At 45.3% G+C, this 21617-nt stretch overlaps 2 protein-coding genes across 2 annotated transcripts; one reads left to right on the plus strand and one right to left on the minus strand.

Moving 5' to 3' along the window:
* Positions 1 to 7324: 7324 nt before the first annotated feature.
* LOC136523251 (uncharacterized) lies at positions 7325 to 8730 on the minus strand. Its single transcript, XM_066516995.1, has 2 exons — positions 8111 to 8730; positions 7325 to 8042 (listed from the first exon to the last, which is right to left on the minus strand). Exons 1-2 carry the CDS (start codon positions 8644 to 8646, stop codon positions 7325 to 7327), a joined length of 1254 nt encoding a protein of 417 aa, XP_066373092.1. The 5' UTR covers positions 8647 to 8730.
* Positions 8731 to 14570: 5840 nt separating this feature from the next.
* On the plus strand, positions 14571 to 19871 carry LOC136523780 (cellulose synthase-like protein D2). Its single transcript, XM_066517344.1, has 4 exons — positions 14571 to 14941; positions 15239 to 16273; positions 16803 to 17610; positions 17825 to 19871. The coding sequence occupies exons 2-4, from the start codon at positions 15297 to 15299 to the stop codon at positions 19580 to 19582; spliced, it is 3543 nt and encodes a 1180-aa protein (XP_066373441.1). The 5' UTR covers positions 14571 to 14941; positions 15239 to 15296; the 3' UTR covers positions 19583 to 19871.
* The last annotated feature ends 1746 nt before the right edge of the window (positions 19872 to 21617 follow it).

Consider the following 21617-nt stretch of genomic DNA (forward strand, 5'->3'; position numbering starts at 1 on the left):
AAGATTAGTTGATAGGATTAGACAGTTAGTTTTACTCCAAAGGGCATGTCCTTTGGGAACAGTCATGTCCCTTCGTGACACCCCTTCACTTGTATAAATACATTTCAGAGATCAATGAAAGAGATAGTTCTCCTAAATCTGGTTCATTTTACGTTCACTTCTAAATGAAAAAAACATCTTTCGTGTGTTGATAGGCAGTGCCTCTCTCCTTTTGTGAATGAATTGTGTGATGCTGTATGCGTGTGTGGTGAATAAAGTTAAAAAGCTCCTAAAGAAGTAGGTACAGAAATGGTTCTTTGGTTCTGTTTCTGTGTGGCCTTATGACATCCATTAAACCACTGCCTCAAGTACCTTGGGAGTTTGGTCCAGGAGCCCCTGACAAGATAATACAGTGAACACTCTGAAATGCTGTAAAACAATATGTTCATGCACGAACAGTTTATCTGCAACACGTATGTTATCCTGTGGTGATATGATTTTTATTCTCCTGCGCATGGTGGATTTTGCTTCTTCAGTGTGACTCATCAGTGATATGTTGAGGAGGCAGGGAATGGCGAGAGGGCACCAGGTGGAACACGGAGGCGACTCGAGGAAAACGACGGCGCGGGAGAGGTTTGGGCCGAGCGGGCCAGATGCGCACAGCGAAGGGGTACAACCCAATATGGCTTTAAAAGGAGAGGAATTGTGTTGGAAATGGGGTTGATAATTCAAGGAAAATATTTTTTGGTGCCCTAAATAAATTTCAGGAAAGCACACAGAACATTCAAATTGCATACGGTGTACTTTTAATGCAAGGTTTTCAAAATGTTTTTGAAAATGGTTGTGCAGGCAAAGAAACAAACCAAGTTTTATTTTGTTGTAAATTTTTTTAGAAAAATAAATTTTTAACGAATTTTAGCACGAGGAAAAACACGGGATATTACAGATCTACCTCATTTAGAAGAATCTCATCCTGAGATTCAAGCAGGCTAAAGAGAGAAGAAACTAGACAACGAGAAACAACATGGTGTTCCTATTTGTCTTACTAAACTATTTCTTTAGGGCTTCTTTATTCATTTTTTTCAGTAGCATGAGGTCTCCTTTGTTGTGGAAATATATTTCTTGTCCAATGAGACTACTGACTGGGACCGACTTAATTCTACTGATGCCCTATATCATGGTATCTTATTCTTGTCGAATCATCGGCCATGTCATTAGGTCTCTTTAATTCTTTGTACGTGCTCTGGAGTATTGTTATTTTCAGGGGGGGTTTTTGGGTAGGGGGCTAAGGATATGTTTGGTTTCTATATGTCCTCCTAAAATTCCTATCACATCGAATGTTTAGACACATGCATGGAGTATTAAATATAGACTAATTACGAAACTAACTACACAACTTGCGACTAGTTTGCGAGACGAATCTTTTAAACATAATTAGTTCATGATTTGACAACGTGGTGCTACAGTAAACATGTGCTAATGACAGATTAATTAGGCTTAAAAAATCATCTCGCAAATTAGCCTCTATCTATGTAATTGGTTTTGTAATTAATCTATATTTAATGCTCTTTATTAGTATCTAAACATTTGATATGACATAAATTTTAGGAGCGACTAAAGAACCAAACACCCCCTAAATCTGGTTATGACTTGTCATCAATGACGACCACAGAACAACTCACGACGACCTTGATATTTTGCAAAGTTCAACGGACAAGTGACGAGCAGCAAAACAAAGTCTCATTTGTGTAATTATATTATTGTGCACGGTCGTTAACAGAGACACACAGTAGAGTCGTTTTTGCTCTGCCTAACTAACCAGCATAGTCAAGAACAAGAGTGAACAGGTGAGCGATTGGAATGGAAGGTGCCAAAGCCTACCCAACCACGAGACACCTCTCTCCTGATGCCTTTCACTCTCATATGAATCTCTTCTCTCTTCTCATCTATGTTAATTCCTGTTGCTCTTACACCCCAGGAGACCTCAAACAAAGGAAAAAGAAGGGAAGAATAAGCTTGTTCCTGTCGTGCAGGTCGATCAACTTGATATATATAGTCGCCAAACCACACTAGAGAGGAGCCTTTATTTGTTATCGGTTTGCTTGTTAATTAACATTGAATGCAGGGATGTAAAATGAACCATTTGAAAGAGAGTGTAACTACATCCATCATCAAGGAACACCACACACCCACTGCGAACATGTGTACCCTGAAGAGGTACAGACCCATGTCCTTTATTCCATCAAGATTATAAAAAAAACCGTGGCACGTGGCATAGGCGGATGTTGTCATGTCGAACGTGTGGCACAATTTAAATTATGATATTTTATGACAAAAAAATGTGTTTATGTCCTTTATTCCAACTTCTACGTCCCCAACAAATTAAATGGATATGATATATAATTGAGATCGAAAATATGTGTTGCATAAATCTTGTTCTCAGCGGTAAACTATTTCTTGGAGACTCTCATTCCTTTGGACGAATGTATTCATGTTTCTCTTTCCACTATTAAATCTTCTTTCTTCTCCGGTGCTTGTTGATAGAGGTAACGATGAACTAAACACGCTAAGGGCAAGTGCGAGTGATGATTGCTAGTAGCAATATATAACTACCTAAAGCATTGTATATTTGAGTACTGTTACTGCTCAGGAGGTGAAAAACCGTGTGAGATTTAGTGACATACATGTTGTTCCATACCCTTAATTGTTCTACACTTGGAGATTGCTTCAAAGCTTTAGTAACCACTAGTGATCGAATTGTTCTATTAAGTGTATGTATTATATATGTTACTCTGTCTTTGTTCGATCTATAAAGAACAACTAAAAACATAAATGCTCCCTAGATATGTTTGGATCGCATTTGCACTTCTGAAGATGAGGAGAGATGAGTCTGCAAAGAGAATTCGGATAGCATTTGCACATGTTAGCATGATGACGTGTTTATTGCTGCTTAAGGCCACCCCCAACGCTAAGTAGCCCCATCCTCCGTGCCCAGCCTCTTGTATCCAAATCATCACTGGTGTAGACTTCGCAGACCGCCAGATGACACAGCTTCCTGCCAAAAGTACAAATGGGACCTTTAAAGGATAGGCACTGTATGCCTGCGTTGGGAGAATAAATTATGTAGGATAGCCTCACCAGTGCTTTTCTCTGAGACCACTACTCATATACGCCTGCGCTGGGGCTGCCCTAACTGATGATTTTGCCTAAACACTTGTAAGTGTGGCAACATGAAAGTAGTACGGCTACAAGTCATGTGCTTCAACCTAGAATAGGATCCAGCTATAGATTAAGTGTAAAAACATGGTAAGTTGGTAGCTCAAGTTTGAGTAAACGGCCCAAACAACTAACACTAACGCATTTCCAAGTCTGAAGACCATTTTTATGTAAATATCGCCAAGGTGTAAGTATTAGAGTCCTATCTATATAGATGACATGCAAAGTAATTTTGACGACTTGTGTGTGAAGTTGTTTTTGGATGCTAATAAAAATTGGGTTAAAATCGGCAGGGTTGAACCAACGGACTGAACCCGGGGAACTCTGCACGAGCTCAGCTATGAAACTCTAAACTAGAGTCTGAAACCGTTGAATCAGCTAAACTTCAGATCAGCTGAAGATCTCCCAATGATCAGTTCGTTCAACGACCATAGTGCTTGAAGAAAAGTTGTAGACCTATATGCCATCTTGAATTGTTGTTATAGACGACCAACCAGGGATGTTGTGTACAAAATCGCAAGAAAATTGGCAACAAAATCGTTACGTTGAGCATGTTCCATGGCATGCCATCACATCCTCGTGTCGTGTAGCACGAACATAATCCTCAGCGTTGTGCTTGCCAACACAAACACACGTGTCTCATGCGGACAAAATTTTCTGTGGAAACAGATTTCTGTAATGGAAACGGAAAAGAGCAAGAAGGCAGGGCCCGTAGACATGTTTTGGGTGTGTAATTGGGCCGGGACAATTTTCAATCAGCAGCATGTGGGCTTTAGCTCTTCTAAGTTGTATGTGTGTGTGTGTGTGAGGAGGGGCCCGGCCCAGCCGAGGTTGTGCGGTTCACGGCCACGACCGTTGGTTGGTGGGCGTGTATACTCCTACGTACGTTGATGCGTGAAACGCGGCTGGGAATGGGAATTCCCAATTCCAACCCAATACTCTCGACTCCGACACGTACCACCGTTGTGGGACCGTCCCACCGTTGCTGCCTCGTGTGGGGACCACCACCACCCTTCTCTCCTCCTGCGTGGTCGGCCGGAGAAGTTGACGGCAACAATGCACTCCTTTGACAAAACTTGGTGCCAGTAAAAACCGTAGAAAAATACATCCGTCCTATTCTTCAGCAGTATTTTTTTTTTGGCAAAGGAACAGAGTTTTTCTCCCACAGCAAATTAGCATCAGCCAAAATTTTAGTGAAACGAACTCAGTTTAGGGTTTACTTTAGCCATAAGAAGCCTATATATTACACGTACGGCTACATATGCCTGTCATGAGTTCTCTGACCCAAAAATCATCACAGGCTCATCGTCGATTTGGCATGCGCCATCATCTCGGTTGACGGCGGAATCCACCTCCTCCTCGGATTTCGAATTCAGTTTCAGGTTTTGGGTTGTTCCACTCATAGATGCCCAATAAAGACCAGAAATAGATCATTTGGAAACAAAACTCCGTATTAATAAATTGTTTCTATAAGCTACAAGTTCATAGCAAGTTGTGTCATGAAATTGTGTGCGAGAGCGTGTGGACAGCCTAGCCACTGTGAGCGCTACCACGCCAAGCTATGAGCTCGTTGGCAAACTTAATAAATAGACGATACCTCGCGCGTTGCTACAGCAATTTTATAGTGCTTTTTAGGATGATGGTTCATATGGAGTTAGAAATGTAGGGCTTTGCTTGTGTTACAAGCTTATGTGAAAATATAGTTGTGCAATCTTCCTTACTTGGAAGGACAACAGAAACGTTGATAATTTTAAAAGTGTCGTCGATTCATAAATCATGGTTGCACTTATGCCTCAAAACTACTAATTAGTAAATTGCATCAAAATATGTTAAACAAAGCTGTTTTGTGAAGCCATGACAACACTAATTAGTAGGCATGGGGATATATGTGTATTGTTCGCCTTCCCACATGTGTTTATGAATTATGACATCAAGGTATTTGATGCGCTCATCACAGATCTTTGAAGTGGCTGGCTGCTTTACATGGTTAAAATATACTGAAGCATCCTGAAGTTACACATGTTTGATTAGTGATTTTTAAAGATACGATTATGCAGTAATAATTAAGTAAAAATGGAGAAGATTTAAGCCAATAAATAAAGTGCTCCCGCTACATAGCTACAGATGGACCTGCAGCTCAAAAAAGGATGCTGCTGGAAAAGTGCATGTATTGAAGAGGCACTGAAGCTTGTTGTAGACCCGTTGATGCAAATGAGCCGGCACTTGCCTGCATGCCATTGTCATCCTTCATGGTCCACCACGACTGGATCAAGCCCGCAGATGACTCTTGGCACCAGCGACTTTCCTGGAGCTAGCACCAACGGCTCTCCCTGCTTGTCCACATGCGTCATGGCTGCTCCATCGTTTCACAATCGCATGAAACATAGAGCTCCCTGGAGCAAGGGCTTTGTTCTGTTGTTTCAGGTTGCTTCTCTCCTCAGTTCTTTTCAAGCCCTTACAAATATTTTCCATTTGATCTCCGGGAAGATTCCCTCAAAAAGAAAAATTACTTTTCCAATGCTAAATTACCAAATCATCCTGCGACATTGCACTAATGAGAAGAATCAAATATTGGCCCCATTTTGATTGGGGCATTTGACCACCCCCGAAAAGGAACTGTCAGCAGCTTGAGTTCATCATCCAACAAATAAGCAACTCTTATTGTTGTGCCATCAGTATTTTTGGCCCTCAAGGAGGTATCCGGGCTAGGGCTAGAGGTATCGGCATGCGCGGCGACACAGATGCCTGAGGACGCCACCACTGCCGAAGTGCCGACTGCATCAGCGAGTGCTGTTTATCTACTCGACTACTCACGACCAAACTCAAGCAGGCATTTGATCGAACACCCACTGCACACCAACTAAACTCAGAACCCTCATCACCATAACTGAAATTGGTTGAACACCATGACCACAGCATCGGAAGCAACTCACAGAGCACCGAGTGGAGAGAAGGCTCCAGGCTACAGACCCTGTGCAGCCCCCGGCCCCGATGCCTAAAGAAGCCCGAAGAGGAGGAGTAGCAGGACGGTGGGCGCCACAGCGAGGATGAAGAGGATCTCAGAGCCGACGATCCGCGGGTGGCCAGCCGGCGATCCAACGGGTAGCCGGCGGCCTCGCAACGTATCACCACGATCTCGCCGTAGTGGAGTAGCCCCTCTGACCGGAGCGCTCCAGGCGAGGAGGAGCAAGGCCAAGCAGTGGCGGAGGACGAAAAAAATTTAAGGTAGAGCGAAGTCAATAACATATATAGTAAAGTAATATCTCTCAAAATGGTTCACTAGACAGTGTGATAGTAAAACACAAATTACAAGCATTTAGGATATAAAAAACTATAGAAAATACAAGTAAAGTCAACTAACCATGTGACGATGAAGCTTCAGTCACGCCTAGGCGGCCTAGGCAATTGCATTTGCCTATCTTTCTTGTTTTGAAATGTATTCTTGATCTTCTCAAGATCAATTCCTTTGAATATTTCTCGCTCAATGTAGCACACCATTAAGTAATTGAGCCAAGCATCGGACATCTTGATGCGCAATTCTGTTTTGATAATCTTCATAGCTGAAAAGACCCTTTCAACTGATGCCGTCGCTACCGGTAGTATCAATGCCAACTCAATTAGACGATAAACCGATGGGAAAACAGTATGTCTATCAAGTTTAACCATTTTTGCAGCTAGACTTACCAGATCATGACAATCTCTAAACTCCTCAATTCTTCTCACATGAATAATAAATAACTCAAGTTGATCTTTTATACCCATCTTTTCGGAATAGGAGAAATCATCAGAATATATCTCAGTAAGCCAAGCAAGCTTGTGCACATCAAATTTAGAGAATGAATCTCTCAGGTCAAGACAAGAAAAGCAAACAAGCAACTCTGAAGATACCTCATTAAACCGATGATCAAACTCTGTGGTAATAGCATCTATAACAGCATAGAAGATATCAACACGAAAATAATGGTCTTGAGTGATGTTGTTCTTGTCCCCTTTTCTTCATCTTCCAAATCTTGGTACTGCTTCATTCATATTTGGTATTGGGATATCATTTTCACTGCAAAATTTTGTGGCTTCCTATAATAGTGGCTCCCAACCATCATTCCTCAAATTCATCACACGTGTTTTCACATCAATAACCAAAGACATGGCTTGAACAATATTTTGATCCTTCCTTTGCAAGATAAGAGAGCTCATTTGTGATGCGCAGGATTTGCAACATCATCTTCATGATGAACACAAAGCTAAAAGACTCCATGATTTCCACTAAACCTCCTGCCCTACTTGGATTATGCTCATCTTGATGCACAATTTGTAGAACTTCAATTACTGAATCCCACATTGATTCAATACTAAGTAATGTCTTGTAATGAGAACCCCATCTTGTATCTCCGAGTCTAGCCAAGGATGTTGCTTGATGTTTCCCTCTTCCTGTGGAAATCTCTCCACTGCTCAACTTGCCTAAAAGAATCCTGCGTTGCTTATCTAGCAGTAAATCCTTCCCCTTGCAAGATGTAGTGGTGTTCACAATCAAGGCCACATAACCAAAGAAATCCTCCATAGATGAACAACATCTTAAGATGGAAACAACTACCAACTGCAATTGATGAGCAAAGCAATGGACATAGAAAGCATATGGGTTCTCATCACGAATAAGCTTCTGAAGGCCATTAAATTCTCCTCTCATATTAGAAGCACCATCATACCCTTGCCCTCGCAGATTTGCAATGTGTAACCCATGCTCACCAAGTACTTCAACAATTGTTGTCTTCAATGCTTCTGAGGTTGTCTCCTTCACATGCTTAATACCTAAAAATCTTTCAATCACTTTTCCTTTCTTGTTCACAAACCTACAACATAGATATTATAATCTGATTAGTTAATTTTAACATTAACAATTATATAATCAATTACTTACCTCACAACCACAGCCATTTGTTCTTTGACACATATATCACGCGATTCATCTATAAGAATGGAGAAAAGACAACCCGCCATCTCTTCCTTTATTGCTTTGGTGACCTCAATTGCACAACACTCTGCAAGTTCTTTTTGAATTGTTGGGGAAGTCATCTTGGCATTTTTGGGACATGTCTCATCAAATGCAAGCCTCACTTGTTCATTCCTTTCTTTATACCAATCAAGAAACTCTAGAAAATTCCCCTTATTCAAAGAAGCAAGGGACTCATCGTGTCCACGGAATGGTTCACCTTGCAATGTGAGCAAACTCACAATACCCAACGATGCATCCAACCTAGTTTCATATTTGATTAGTGCATCTTTTGTATGTTTGTCAACCTTATGTTTCACACTTGTTTGATTTTTGAAATCTTCATATGCTGTCCTACACTGGTTTTGGATTTTTCCATCATGTTTTGGAAGCACCAAATATGCATTCTTCCAATTGTTAAACCCCAATATTGTAAAGACATCATATCCAAATTTGTCATCCATTCGATCATGCTTGAAAAGATAACAATAAAAACAATAGGCCCTATACTTCTCCACACTGTATTCAAGCCAAGGATGTTGCTTGAACCAACTTTTTCTGAAAGCATCTTTTCTTATTTGTTTTAGGGAAATTATAACCCATTGGTTGAGTTGGACCCTTATCTATGGCACTATGTAGAAAAACATTTTTAGGGGCGGCTGGTAACCGTTTGTAGGGGTGATTTTGCCAGCCGCCCCTATGAAAGGGTGGCTACAAATCATGCATTTGTAGGGGCGGTTCCCAGACCGCCCCTATAAATCGATTTGTAGAGGCGGTTGGTATTACTAGCCGTCCCTATGAATTGATTTATAGGGGCGGTCTAGAAACACCAGCCACCCCTACAAATCGATTTGTAGGGGCGGCTACAGTAACAACCGCCCCTACAAATTATTTTTCCGCAAAAAAAAAAATTACAATTCAAATTCGACCAGAACATATATTTTTCATCATGACTTATCTTCTTCTGCGATTGTACTGAAACTTAATGACAATACACATTTATTTATACCAGATTATAACAAATATTCCATGCCATGTCTTCCAAATGCGAATTGTAGTAATACATATCAAATCAAATATAAAAAAATATCAAGTTAACTAAAAAATGCTAACTAGTATGCTCAATGCCTTTATCATAGATAAAGGCACAATCAGAAAACCCAAATTTATATCCCGAAAAAAAGAAACTTCTGAAATATTCACCTTGTGAACACTTCTAAACGCAAGCTGCACAGATACCAAGTATCGGAAGGAACAAATGACAGATGGTTTCGCTTAAAAAAAACAAACAAATGACAGATGGAAATGCATGTAAACCATTGCCACATGCATTGTACCCTGTGTAGCCCATCTCTCTTCCTCTACAAGTCAACAGGTTTCCTCCCATTCCTGAGCAATAATCCCACACTTGCTTCCGGCATCTACACCACAAAAAAAAGGTATCAGAATTTCGTTGAAAATGGGCAAGCAGGATGCTGTGAGTTGTGAAAGTATGGTAGGTGCCAATACGAACAAACATGGCACAGCATGGTAGGTGCCAATACGAACAAACATGGCACAGCATGGTAGGTGCCAATGCGAACAAACATGCTTCCATGATCAGCTCAGTGTGATATCCGATCCATTGCTTTCTAGTTCCTATAACTAGTATATTATGTTTCACAAAGAATAAAGAATTATCTTTGCACCCATGAGTATTTTCAATATATAAGAAAAAAATAGTGATGGCATAGTTAATCTGAAGCATTAGCTGAATCAAAACGGAAAAGAGACTAGCATGATAAGCTCTGCAAAACAAGTAGCATTCATGTTCTATTTTTGCAAGAAATACAATCACCTGTGCATAAGTTATAACAGAAAAAGGAGCACTCCAACGCTGGATACTGACCTGACCATGCAGGCTATTGATAATCTTCCACTTTGTCAGCGATGCATGTGGAGTGGATTCAGTGATAAAGCAAGTCATTCGGATAGAAGGTAGCCAATTAATCTGTGAATCCAAATAAAAATACTTTATACTTACCAATCTGGAAAAAAAATCTCAGGAAACAAATCTAATCAGTCATAAGTTTGCTGGAATCACGCATATCTGAGCATTTACACTCTGAAAAAAGCATGTTGCACATCTTGTATCCTTATTGAGAAATAAAAAAATAATAAATCTCTAATTATGCTCCTCAGCCAGCAAACAACCAACATACCAAATAATGTTATCAACATCTCCCACGGAATGGATCAGAAATGACTACCATCCTCCCACAATCAAGAAACCGATGCACCTTTATAATTGTAATAATCTTATATCATCATCATCCTGGTACCATTTACAACTATGGAAATGCTAATAGAAATTTCAAGCAAAAATTTGAAGAATACAAGTTTTAAAAGCTAGTTTAAGAAATGAAGGCTTTAGTTGTATTCATATGAGATAATACTGAAATGCATGTGCTAGCTTCTGGAAAGAAATGATTACCACTTCTAGCTCGAAATCAAGCTTTTGTCTACCCTGTCAGCATTTTGCCATATTTTCTGGTAATCTCATATGAATTCAAAATAAAAAAATTATCAATCCCAAAGACAAGTGACACATTCCAACACAAAGCACTAGCCAGTTGACCTACTAATAACGAAACAAACAGGAACAGCCTCTCGAGGTAGGTTCATCTCATCAGGAAACATTTGCACCGCCTCTGTGGTGGAAGTCGAGATGTAGCACAGGTAGGTTCATCTCATCAATCAGCGCCATGGATGCGAGGGCAGGAATCTGCAAGGGAGGCAATGGCCCCTCCACAAGGCCACCTCAACTTTAATCTCCATCCGCTCCTTTAGCCATACGACTTTGCAAAACAAAACAAAACAAAACAAAATAGCCTGTAACCCACCCCATCGCCACATTTGGCATGCACACACCCTATTCGCTTGTTGGTTTCAGCCAGCCCAAACCAGCCAGCCAACAGTGTTTTCCTCTCACAACAAACTAGCACCAGCCAGCCCAAACCAGTCCAGAAACCAACCAGCGATTATCTTTAGCATCCAACACAATATGCAAATTAAAGTTGTATACAATAACAAGCTATATCAATTAAACATAGTACCCTAGGTCCTTAGCTGGCGGCTAGCTCTACTCTACTACTACAGCCTAGAATAAAAGATATATGATCGATCGTGTAATTCCAATTGACAGAAGGATGGAATTAGTACATGATTGTTTTTATTATCTTGCATCTAAAATTAAAAGTTGGTAGTCACAAACCATCTCTTTCATGCAGCTGCCTTGCATGATCCCATCACAGCTGTGTCGCAAGCATATCTTTATATGTTCAACATCAGCAATACGTGTTCACATATTTTTATAGTTAGATGGCACGTCATACAACTAGTAAAACTTGTTTCTCATCATAAGGAGTCATCATTCATTTATGTATGTGTGACGTCACAGCCCAAGCAATCTAAACAACACTAGGTGAGTCATACTATTATCGCAATCTAAACTAGTTCATTGAAGAGTAATTGGCAAAAAAAAATAGTGAACTTTTCCTATGCAAATCTACATGATTCACACAAGGCAGATGCTTGCAGAACAGGTACTCTGCATCCTAGGCATGCTTCGCGCATCACAAATCAATCTAGTAATCACTAGCAAAGAACACATGGCTATGGACCTCGAAATCAATCTCTAAGTTTGGCTGCTACAACTTGTATTTGAAAGCTGAGGTAATTAAAAAAAAAAATTGCTCGGCAGAGGAGTCCAGAAGTCCGTCGGTGTCTCTCCAGTTCGCAGGAGAGGACGGCGCTAGTGAATTTCGATGAGCTAGATATAGTAGACAGTAGATTAAATTAAACTTAAGGACAAATAGAATCCTTATTGTTTTCTTCGGACGGAGGAAGTACAGTAGAGATTAACTGGGTCAAACAAATGAAGATCACCAGTTTCCACATGAATAATGCACGATGATCCATCCATGCGCCATATGATTATAGTTAATAAAATAAACTACATACTCCAGCTAATTACTAGTACTGGCTTGCATCTGCATTCATACTAGCTAAAATAATTTGTTGCACGCCATGTCCAGACTCGCTCCATGATGCTGACCTGACCATACTCGCTCCATGATGCAAATGGGACAAGCCCTCTGCCGAGCGCGGGTTCAGGAGCTTTCGTGACTTTTCTGGATTTATGGCTTGACGGGTGATATATCTACGAACACCACAATAGAGAACGGTCGATAACATCGCCTGTTCGCCAGATCTGGTAGTTACCGAGCTATCGGGCGACGTGGCCCTATCACGGCTAGCAATTTAACCCATCCATTGCCCGTGATTTACCATGCAAGTTGGTGTTAAGAAGATTATTTACCTCGAGTGCTTCTCCATAGTCGTGCCATGCATCTGTTTTGGATGAAACCCCTGCGTAACAGGAAAAAGATTGGGAGCGGCCTGGCTGCACCCTCCCACCGTGCAGACTGCTTGGATCTGGTGACACGTGTCACAGACAATCTATCGTACGGCCAGATGGTACTCTAAAAATAGACAACTAAAAACTCATCGGGATACTCTAAAAATAGCCAACTAAAAACTCTACCTCCCAGCCGGTTGATGGATTTTTTTAGACCCGTGTCACCGGATCCAAGCATGTTTACACGGAGATCCATCACATGCATGTTGTTGACATTCCGCGCATGATTGTTTCGTCTGTTAGTTGATGCATGCAATGGACCAGTCAGTGCCATTTGCTCTCCATCCATCTCTCTTTGGTGCCGCTGCCGTCCAACGCCATGATATGATATGCCGGCATTCCAAGCGAGGAGGAGCCAGCACTCAGCAGGCAGCGGCCGGTCAAACTTGACACCGCGTGGCATGCATATATGGATGGATGGCCAAGTAAGCACTAGTCCTATTATTAGTAGTATATTATGCGTAGATAGATTGAGGAGGTAGAAGAAGAGCCAGCTCAGGCTCAGCTCATGCTCATGCTCTTGCTCATACACGACGACCGCGTACGGCAGCCGTGTCTACATGCTGTGCCTGTGCTGCCGAGAGATTTTCAGCTGGCTGGCTGGTCTCCGGATTTTAATAATAATTATAATTATATAGTCGTAACAACACGCAGGGTCATTATCCATACAGCCAGTTTCTCCTTATGATCAGTTCAACTGTACGTAAGTACGCGTGAATGATGACGGTGGTCGATTCTGATTCACCGTGTCCAACTGGGTCGGACACAGACAGCATATATGGAGCCATCTACGCAAGACTGCTGCGCTTCAACGCATGAATAAACAAAACCTCTTTTAACCCTAAAAAATTGCTCCTCGATCAGTTGGAGCAAGTATATACCAAGATTAATACAGGTGGTTCTTGTAGGAACAGGAGGCGGCGCAAAAAAAAAAAGAAAAAAGAGGTAAATATACGAAGAAGAGGAAACAATACATAAGGAAAACACGAGGATTAAATATAGGAAGAGGAAACGGTAAACAAGGAAAACACGAGAGGGGAGGAGAAAAGAAGATAAAAGAAAGACAACATTGTTATCAATCAAATCATAGATTAGCTGGTTAGGTTCTTTGTGGTGAAATTTATTCACTCGGGTTTAAGTCCTCGACTTGACACGAGTGTTCGCAAATTTTCTGAATTTATTCCAGAATTTAACGGCGTTATGCTTTCAGTGGTAGCAAGGCGTCTGCGGTGACTTTGTGAATCTCGTGATCTGCCGACCGGTTCAGTCCTTCCGATGTGCTCATAAGGATAGAGTTTGCGTACGCGTATTTATAGGAGTGAGTGTGCGTGCATGATGAATATGTGCGTTGTAATGTGTAATTCTTATTAAAAAAAAAGACAGCATAGACCGGGCGCGTTCACCAACGGAGGCAGCAGGGAGTGAGGCAGGGCCAGCTGCGTGCGCTGACCGTCACCGTCTCTTCCCTTCCATTCCGTTGCAGGCCTGGACGCGTTCCTTCTGCTTGCACACCTTTTCTTTTCCTTTCCTTTTCTTTCTCATTATAAGTTTCCTTTATTATTATTTTTCCAATCACATGCGCTAAGCCAAAAAGACGCTTTAACGAGAAGCCTTTGAATTCGTAAGTAGTACTCGTAATCCTTAATAGTAATAAACAAGGAAAAAAAAGGGCTTCAGTAGCAGTATCATTGAATTCGTAAGTAGTACTCGTAATCCTTAATAGTAATAAACAAGGAAAAAAAAGCTCCAGTAGCAGTATCACGCGTACCAATCGCGATCAGTGTGTCCCCGTCGTCCCCCTTTTGTTTGAAAATTTTAAGCACCGCCTGCAGCATCCTCCGTCCTCCCTCGTCGTCTCCGAGGACCAACCCCCATGTGATGTGAGCGAGGCCGCGCCGCGTCCGTTGCCCGTTTCGTCTCGTTTCCTCCCACCCAGCTCAAATCCGCGTCCCTCCTGTCCTCGTCTCTGTGTCTTGCTCTCTCTTCCTGTGGACTTCGTCTTCCAGCTTCCACTCTTCCTCCCTCTGTCCCCCACCCGGCCTCGGAGCTCACCAAACCACCCCCCCAATCCCGTCCCCACGGCCGCCTACTAGTACTAGTGCCCGGCGCTTCCCCTTCCGCTTCATTCATTTGCCACCGCCGCCATCTCCTCTCCTCCTCGTCCCTTCGCTTCTTCTTTCTGTCCTTCCTACCGCTACTCGTTACTTCATTCAACTCCATTCCGTTCGTCCTTCAAAGAGGAGGAGCTTGGAGCTCGGAGCTCCACAGATTACGACTCCACTCGCATCGCATCTCGGATGGTAAGAACCACCGCCCTCTGCATCCTCCTGTTCTGCCTTCCTCCCTCCCTGCTTCTCCGGCCGCCATCTGAATCTGCGTGCGCGCCGCGTCTTGCCGCTGCTTCTTGCTTTCAATCCTGGACCCGGGGATTTCGACCTGATTTCTCGGTCCCTGTCGGAGGATTTGCTTTCCGTTCGTTCTCCAGCCCTTTCCTTTCCTTCCCCAGCAAAATCTGCCGTTCTTGACTGACTACTACTAGTACTCGATTGAGTCGATTCATGTCCCTGACGCTTCCGCTTCCTCCCCTTCCTCCGCAGATCACCCACCACTGACGGATCCGTAGCTCAATCCAGTGCCGCACCAGGACCGGCCGCCATGGCCTCCAACGGCGGGGGACTCCGCCACAGCAACAGCAGCCGCCCCTCGCGGATGTCCTACTCCGGCGGGGGCGGGGGCGACGACGCCCGCGCGCAGGCGGCCGTCCCCGGCGACCGTCCCATGGTCACCTTCGCCCGCCGCACGCACTCGGGCCGCTACGTGAGCTACTCGCGCGACGACCTCGACAGCGACCTCGGCATCGGCGGCGACATGTCCCCGGACCGCGAGGAGCAGCAGCAGTACGCGAGCTACCACGTGCACATCCCGGCGACGCCCGACAACCAGCCCATGGACCCGGCCATCTCGGCGCGCGTGGAGGAGCAGTACGTCTCCAACTCGCTCTTCACGGGCGGCTTCAACAGCGTCACGCGCGCGCACCTCATGGACAAGGTCACCGACTCCGAGGCCTCCCACCCGCAGATGGCGGGCGCCAAGGGCTCCTCCTGCGCCGTCAACGGATGCGACGCCAAGGTCATGAGCGACGAGCGCGGCGACGACATACTCCCCTGCGAGTGCGACTTCAAGATCTGCGCCGAGTGCTTCGCGGACGCCGTCAAGAACGCCGGCGCCGTCTGCCCCGGGTGTAAGGAGCCCTACAAGAACACGGAGCTCGAGGACGTCGTCGGCGCTGCCGATGCCGTCGGTGCTAGGCCCACGCTGTCGCTGCCTCCGCCGCCCGGCGCCGCCGCGTCCAGGATGGAGAGGCGCCTCTCTATCATGCGCTCCCAGAAGGCAATGACCAGGAGCCAGACCGGAGACTGGGACCACAACCGCTGGCTCTTTGAGACCAAGGGCACGTATGGCTATGGCAATGCCATCTGGCCCAAGGAGAATGAGGTGGACGCCGGAGGCATGGGCGGAGGCGGCCTCGGTGGTGGAGGAGCTGATGGCCAGCCGGCCGAGTTCACCACCAAGCCATGGAGGCCGCTCACTCGGAAGCTTCCCATCCCTGCTGCCATACTCAGCCCATACAGGTAAATGCATGCCTTTACCTACCCGACTGAAGTTTGTTTTTCTCTTCAATCGTGATTGGATTCATCATTCATGTGCGCACACAAGGCTGGTTTGAATTTGAAATGCATTGTTCTATCTGTGATCCACTTGGTGGTTTTTATTTGCGTTCATATATAAAGAAATATTCCACCCTGATTCTGAGTCAAACTTTGGTTAGACCTGGTTGTGTAGATTAGTCCCAGTTGTTGTGATCTGTTGAACAAACTAGTAGGTTTGGTGAGTTGTTAGATTCTTAGATCTGTCCTGTACTATCTGATCTCTACCATGTTCCAAACATTTGAACCCAATAATGGCTAGCTCTATATTGAAACCTTTTTGGTATTTGCTGTTGAAATTGCAGAATGCTTCCCAACTTGTGCATTATTAAATTTATAACTTCATCAGATAGTCCAGATACCCTTTGTTTCCAGCAAAATAGACGTGCAAATGTTTCATGTATAGTAACAATGTCCTGTAGATTAACCTTGGCAGTTCTGGTGATTCCTGCAGGCTTCTCATTCTTATCCGCATGGTCGTCCTTGCTCTATTCCTTATGTGGAGAATTCAGCACAAGAATGATGATGCAATTTGGCTCTGGGGCATGTCTGTTGTCTGTGAACTCTGGTTTGGCTTTTCATGGCTGCTCGACCAGCTGCCAAAGCTGTGCCCTGTGAACCGAGCAACCGACCTTGCTGTCCTGAAAGACAAGTTTGAGACCCCAACGCCGTCGAACCCTACTGGACGATCAGATTTACCAGGGCTTGATATATTTGTGTCCACTGCTGATCCAGAGAAAGAACCTCCACTGGTCACAGCAAACACCATCCTGTCCATCCTTGCTGCTGACTACCCTGTGGAGAAGCTTTCTTGCTATGTTTCTGATGATGGAGGGGCTCTCCTGACTTTTGAAGCCATGGCTGAAGCTGCTAGCTTTGCTAATATGTGGGTTCCTTTCTGTCGCAAGCACAACATTGAGCCTCGTAATCCTGAAAGCTACTTCAATCTTAAGAAGGACCCATACAAGAACAAGGTTCGCCAGGATTTTGTCAAGGACAGGAGGAGGGTTAAGAGGGAGTATGATGAGTTCAAGGTCAGGATCAATGCGCTGCCTGATTCGATACGCCGACGCTCTGATGCGTACCATGCCAGGGAGGAAATCAAGGCTATGAAGAGGCAGCGAGAGACTGCTCTTGATGATGCAGTAGAGCCTGTTAAGATCCCTAAAGCCACCTGGATGGCTGATGGCACTCATTGGCCTGGTACCTGGATTCAACCTTCTGCCGAGCATACCCGTGGTGATCATGCTGGAATAATTCAGGTATATGCATCTTCGCTTACATACATGTCCTAATTCTACTCTGTCGATTCTTCTGTACATAAAGAAAGAAAACGTATCATAACATACATTGTTGACGTGGTATTGTTAACAAGTTAGGTAGCTGCATGTAATCAGTAGGAAATCTAATTGATTCTGCTACTATAGTATTTGACAAGAAAAACAGCACCTAATTCATTATTGTTCTGTGCTTCAGGTGATGCTGAAACCTCCCAGTGATGATCCCTTGTATGGCAGCACTGGTGATGAAGGCAGACCTCTTGATTTCACTGAGGTCGACATCCGTTTGCCAATGTTGGTCTATGTGTCCCGAGAGAAGCGCCCTGGTTATGACCACAACAAGAAGGCTGGTGCGATGAATGCCCTAGTCCGTTCATCTGCTGTCATGTCAAATGGCCCCTTCATCCTCAACCTCGACTGTGATCACTATGTCTACAACTCGCAAGCTTTCCGCGAGGGCATGTGCTTCATGATGGACCGTGGTGGCGACCGTATTGGTTATGTTCAGTTCCCACAGCGGTTTGAGGGCATTGATCCATCAGATCGCTATGCTAACCACAACACTGTCTTCTTTGATGTCAACATGCGCGCACTGGATGGTATCATGGGGCCAGTCTATGTGGGCACTGGCTGTCTTTTCCGCCGTGTCGCCCTATATGGATTTGACCCTCCGCGCTCCAAGGAACATGGTGGCTGCTGCAGCTGTTGCTTTCCCCAGAGACGCAAGATCAAAGCTTCAGCTGCTGCACCGGAGGAGACCCGGGCTCTAAGGATGGCAGATTTTGATGAGGATGAAATGAACATGTCATCATTCCCCAAGAAGTTTGGTAACTCGAACTTCCTCATCAACTCCATCCCAATTGCTGAATTCCAAGGGCGCCCGCTAGCTGATCACCCTGGTGTCAAGAATGGCCGTCCTCCAGGTGCTCTCACTGTTCCCCGTGACCTTCTTGATTCATCCACAGTTGCTGAGGCCATCAGTGTCATCTCATGCTGGTACGAAGACAAGACCGAGTGGGGCCACCGTGTTGGTTGGATCTATGGTTCAGTCACAGAGGATGTGGTCACTGGGTACCGGATGCACAACCGTGGTTGGAAGTCTGTGTACTGTGTCACCAAGCGTGACGCCTTCCGCGGCACCGCACCCATCAATCTGACTGACCGTCTCCACCAAGTGCTCCGGTGGGCTACTGGTTCGGTGGAAATCTTCTTCTCCCGCAACAATGCACTGCTCGCAAGCCGCAGGATGAAGTTCCTCCAGAGGATCGCCTACCTGAACGTCGGCATCTACCCATTCACGTCCATCTTCCTGATCGTCTACTGCTTCCTGCCGGCGCTGTCCCTGTTCTCAGGGCAGTTCATCGTGAAGACTCTCAACGTGGCATTCCTGACGTACCTGCTGGGGATCACGCTGATGCTGTGCCTTCTGGCAGTGCTGGAGATCAAGTGGTCAGGGATCAGCCTGGAGGAGTGGTGGCGGAACGAGCAGTTCTGGCTGATCGGCGGCACTAGCGCGCACCTCGCGGCTGTGCTGCAGGGCCTCCTGAAGGTGGTGGCGGGCATCGAGATCTCCTTCACGCTGACGTCCAAGTCCGGAGGCGACGACGTAGATGACGAGTTCGCGGACCTGTATATCGTCAAGTGGACGTCGCTGATGATCCCGCCCATCGTGATCATGATGGTGAACCTGATTGCCATCGCCGTGGGCTTCAGCCGCACCATCTACAGCGAGATCCCGCAGTGGAGCAAGCTGCTGGGCGGCGTCTTCTTCAGCTTCTGGGTGCTGGCGCACCTGTACCCGTTCGCCAAGGGCCTCATGGGGCGCAGGGGTCGCACGCCTACCATCGTCTTCGTCTGGGCGGGGCTCCTCTCCATCACCATCTCCCTGCTGTGGGTCGCCATCGACCCGCCGTCTGGGAACCAGCAGATCGGTGGGTCGTTCACCTTCCCCTGAAGCTCTTGCCGGATTCATTGTCGCACATGGAATGGAATTCTTGCTTTGTATCAGTTCCTGACTGCAGTGGTTCATCCTCAGAAGTCAGAGCTGCTGGGAAAAGGGGGGATTCTGAAATGGCTAGGGCCTTTTTGTCCAAACTGATACTGTTATGATGAGCTAAAGTAGTTCTTTTGTTCTTTTATTTTTGCTATATATATATATGTTCAGGCACTCATTTTATACATACATATGTTCAGATCCGAGGATTAGTTCTGTTGGACTATTAAACGAGCACAAATTTCCATTCTTTTGGGTGTTGCATGCAAGCCTTTGAAATGTCTCATGGTGGGTGATGTCTGATGTGTTGGGATGCATTTCTTCATTAGAGAAATATATAAATCTTTAGTGTAAAAGGTAGTGGTTGAAGAGGACAGTGAAACTAAGCGTGTAGGGTTTTGGCGTTTGCTGGGTCTGCAGGAAAGACCTGGCAACTGGCGTTGCACGCGTTGCCTGACCGGCATCCACATGGGAGTCGTCTCGTCTCGTGCACCGCCATGAAAAGGGAAGAAGAGGTCAGAGAGCTCGGGCTGTTTCTGTCGATGACCCATTCACGCACGCACCATTCGTCGGTTTCTTGTGGGTTGGTGGTACCGATCCATGGAGGGTTTCCAAGGCGATATGTGCCTGCTATCATTTGTTATGCCTGCTATGAGATACCATCCAGAACAGCGACTGCTTTCTTGACGCGTTTGCGTAGCAGGTAGATGCAAGTTGCTAAGACTATTGTGGTCAATATCTTTTTTTTTTTTTGGTATCTTTACATTTTCTTTTGGAGAGCAACGCATTATCATTTTATTACCCCATTTGTTATTCTTTGTTATTCCGTAGACTAATCATCCACGCAAAATGAATGCTTATATTAAATTCATGGTGGAATGTACTATTATAATATATCTGTTTAGTGTCATGAATATTGGTAATTTTTTAAGATAATGGAAATCCGGATTCATCCTTATTTAGAGGGAAAATATTGGTAATTATTTTCTGTAAAGTTAGTGTACCTTTAAACATTTTGACTAGGTATAGAAGTATGCAATTAGAATTGTATTCTTTGCATTCAGAAGGTAGTATAGTATGTGCCAGGTGAATGACGAGCTTCTCCTACAACTAAAAAGAACAAAGCGTGGACACTTCTTGGTGCGACATTCCAACGTGGGTCCATCGTACTGCCTGCTGCGTGCGATACCATGGTTCCACCTAGCCTTTCGCTCGCTCCCCCACTTCCCCTTTGCACCCCGCATCCTCTCCCTGCCCCCGCAATCAGCGCTCCGCAAAAAGAAGCCCCCGTCTCCGTCTCCGAGCGCCGCCGTCGCCCTTGAGCCTCACTCGTACGCCGCCCCGTTGTCACCCCCACCCCTCATTCCATCTCTGATCCACGCCAGTGCCCAGGGGTTAATGTGCTCAGAGACCTTAGGGTTCGTGAGGACAACCTTCTCTCGTCTCTGTGCTCCAGGGCAAGCTCTTGAGGAGCGGCGGCGGCGGATCAACCTTCTTTCGTCCTTTTGCTCTAGGGCAACCTAGGGCGACGCGTGGTCTGGTACCTTCCTCATGCCGGCGGCCAACCCCCCGATCTCGTGCCGCCTACGGCGCCGGCCAAGCGGGAGGCAAACGCGCCTTTGCCCACGGCTGGCCTAAGGTTGAGGCAGCGCGCAAGGTGCCACTTGCCACGCAGATGGAGGCGGCGCTGGCGCAGGTTTGGGCGTCCAGCGCCAATGCTATGCCGTACGCCGACTTCCTGCGCCTCTACTGTGACGCCGCCAGGCTAGACGCGAGCCCCTTCATCGTGCAACCGAGCCGAACGTAGGCCGCTCCATCGTACGTGCGCTCGACGAGTCCAGATCCGTCACCTTGTTCAGTAAGACCTTCCTCTTGCCCGATATGGTACGATTGTCACCCCCATGTTCTTATCTACCATTTGGCCCCGCGGATGCAGAGTTAGTGGTTGGATGCAGCAAACACATGCTCATTGAAATCAATCGACGGCCTGCTGACA

This window comes from Miscanthus floridulus, chromosome 18 (genome assembly GCF_019320115.1).
Source record: "Miscanthus floridulus cultivar M001 chromosome 18, ASM1932011v1, whole genome shotgun sequence".
NCBI lineage: Eukaryota > Viridiplantae > Streptophyta > Magnoliopsida > Poales > Poaceae > Miscanthus > Miscanthus floridulus.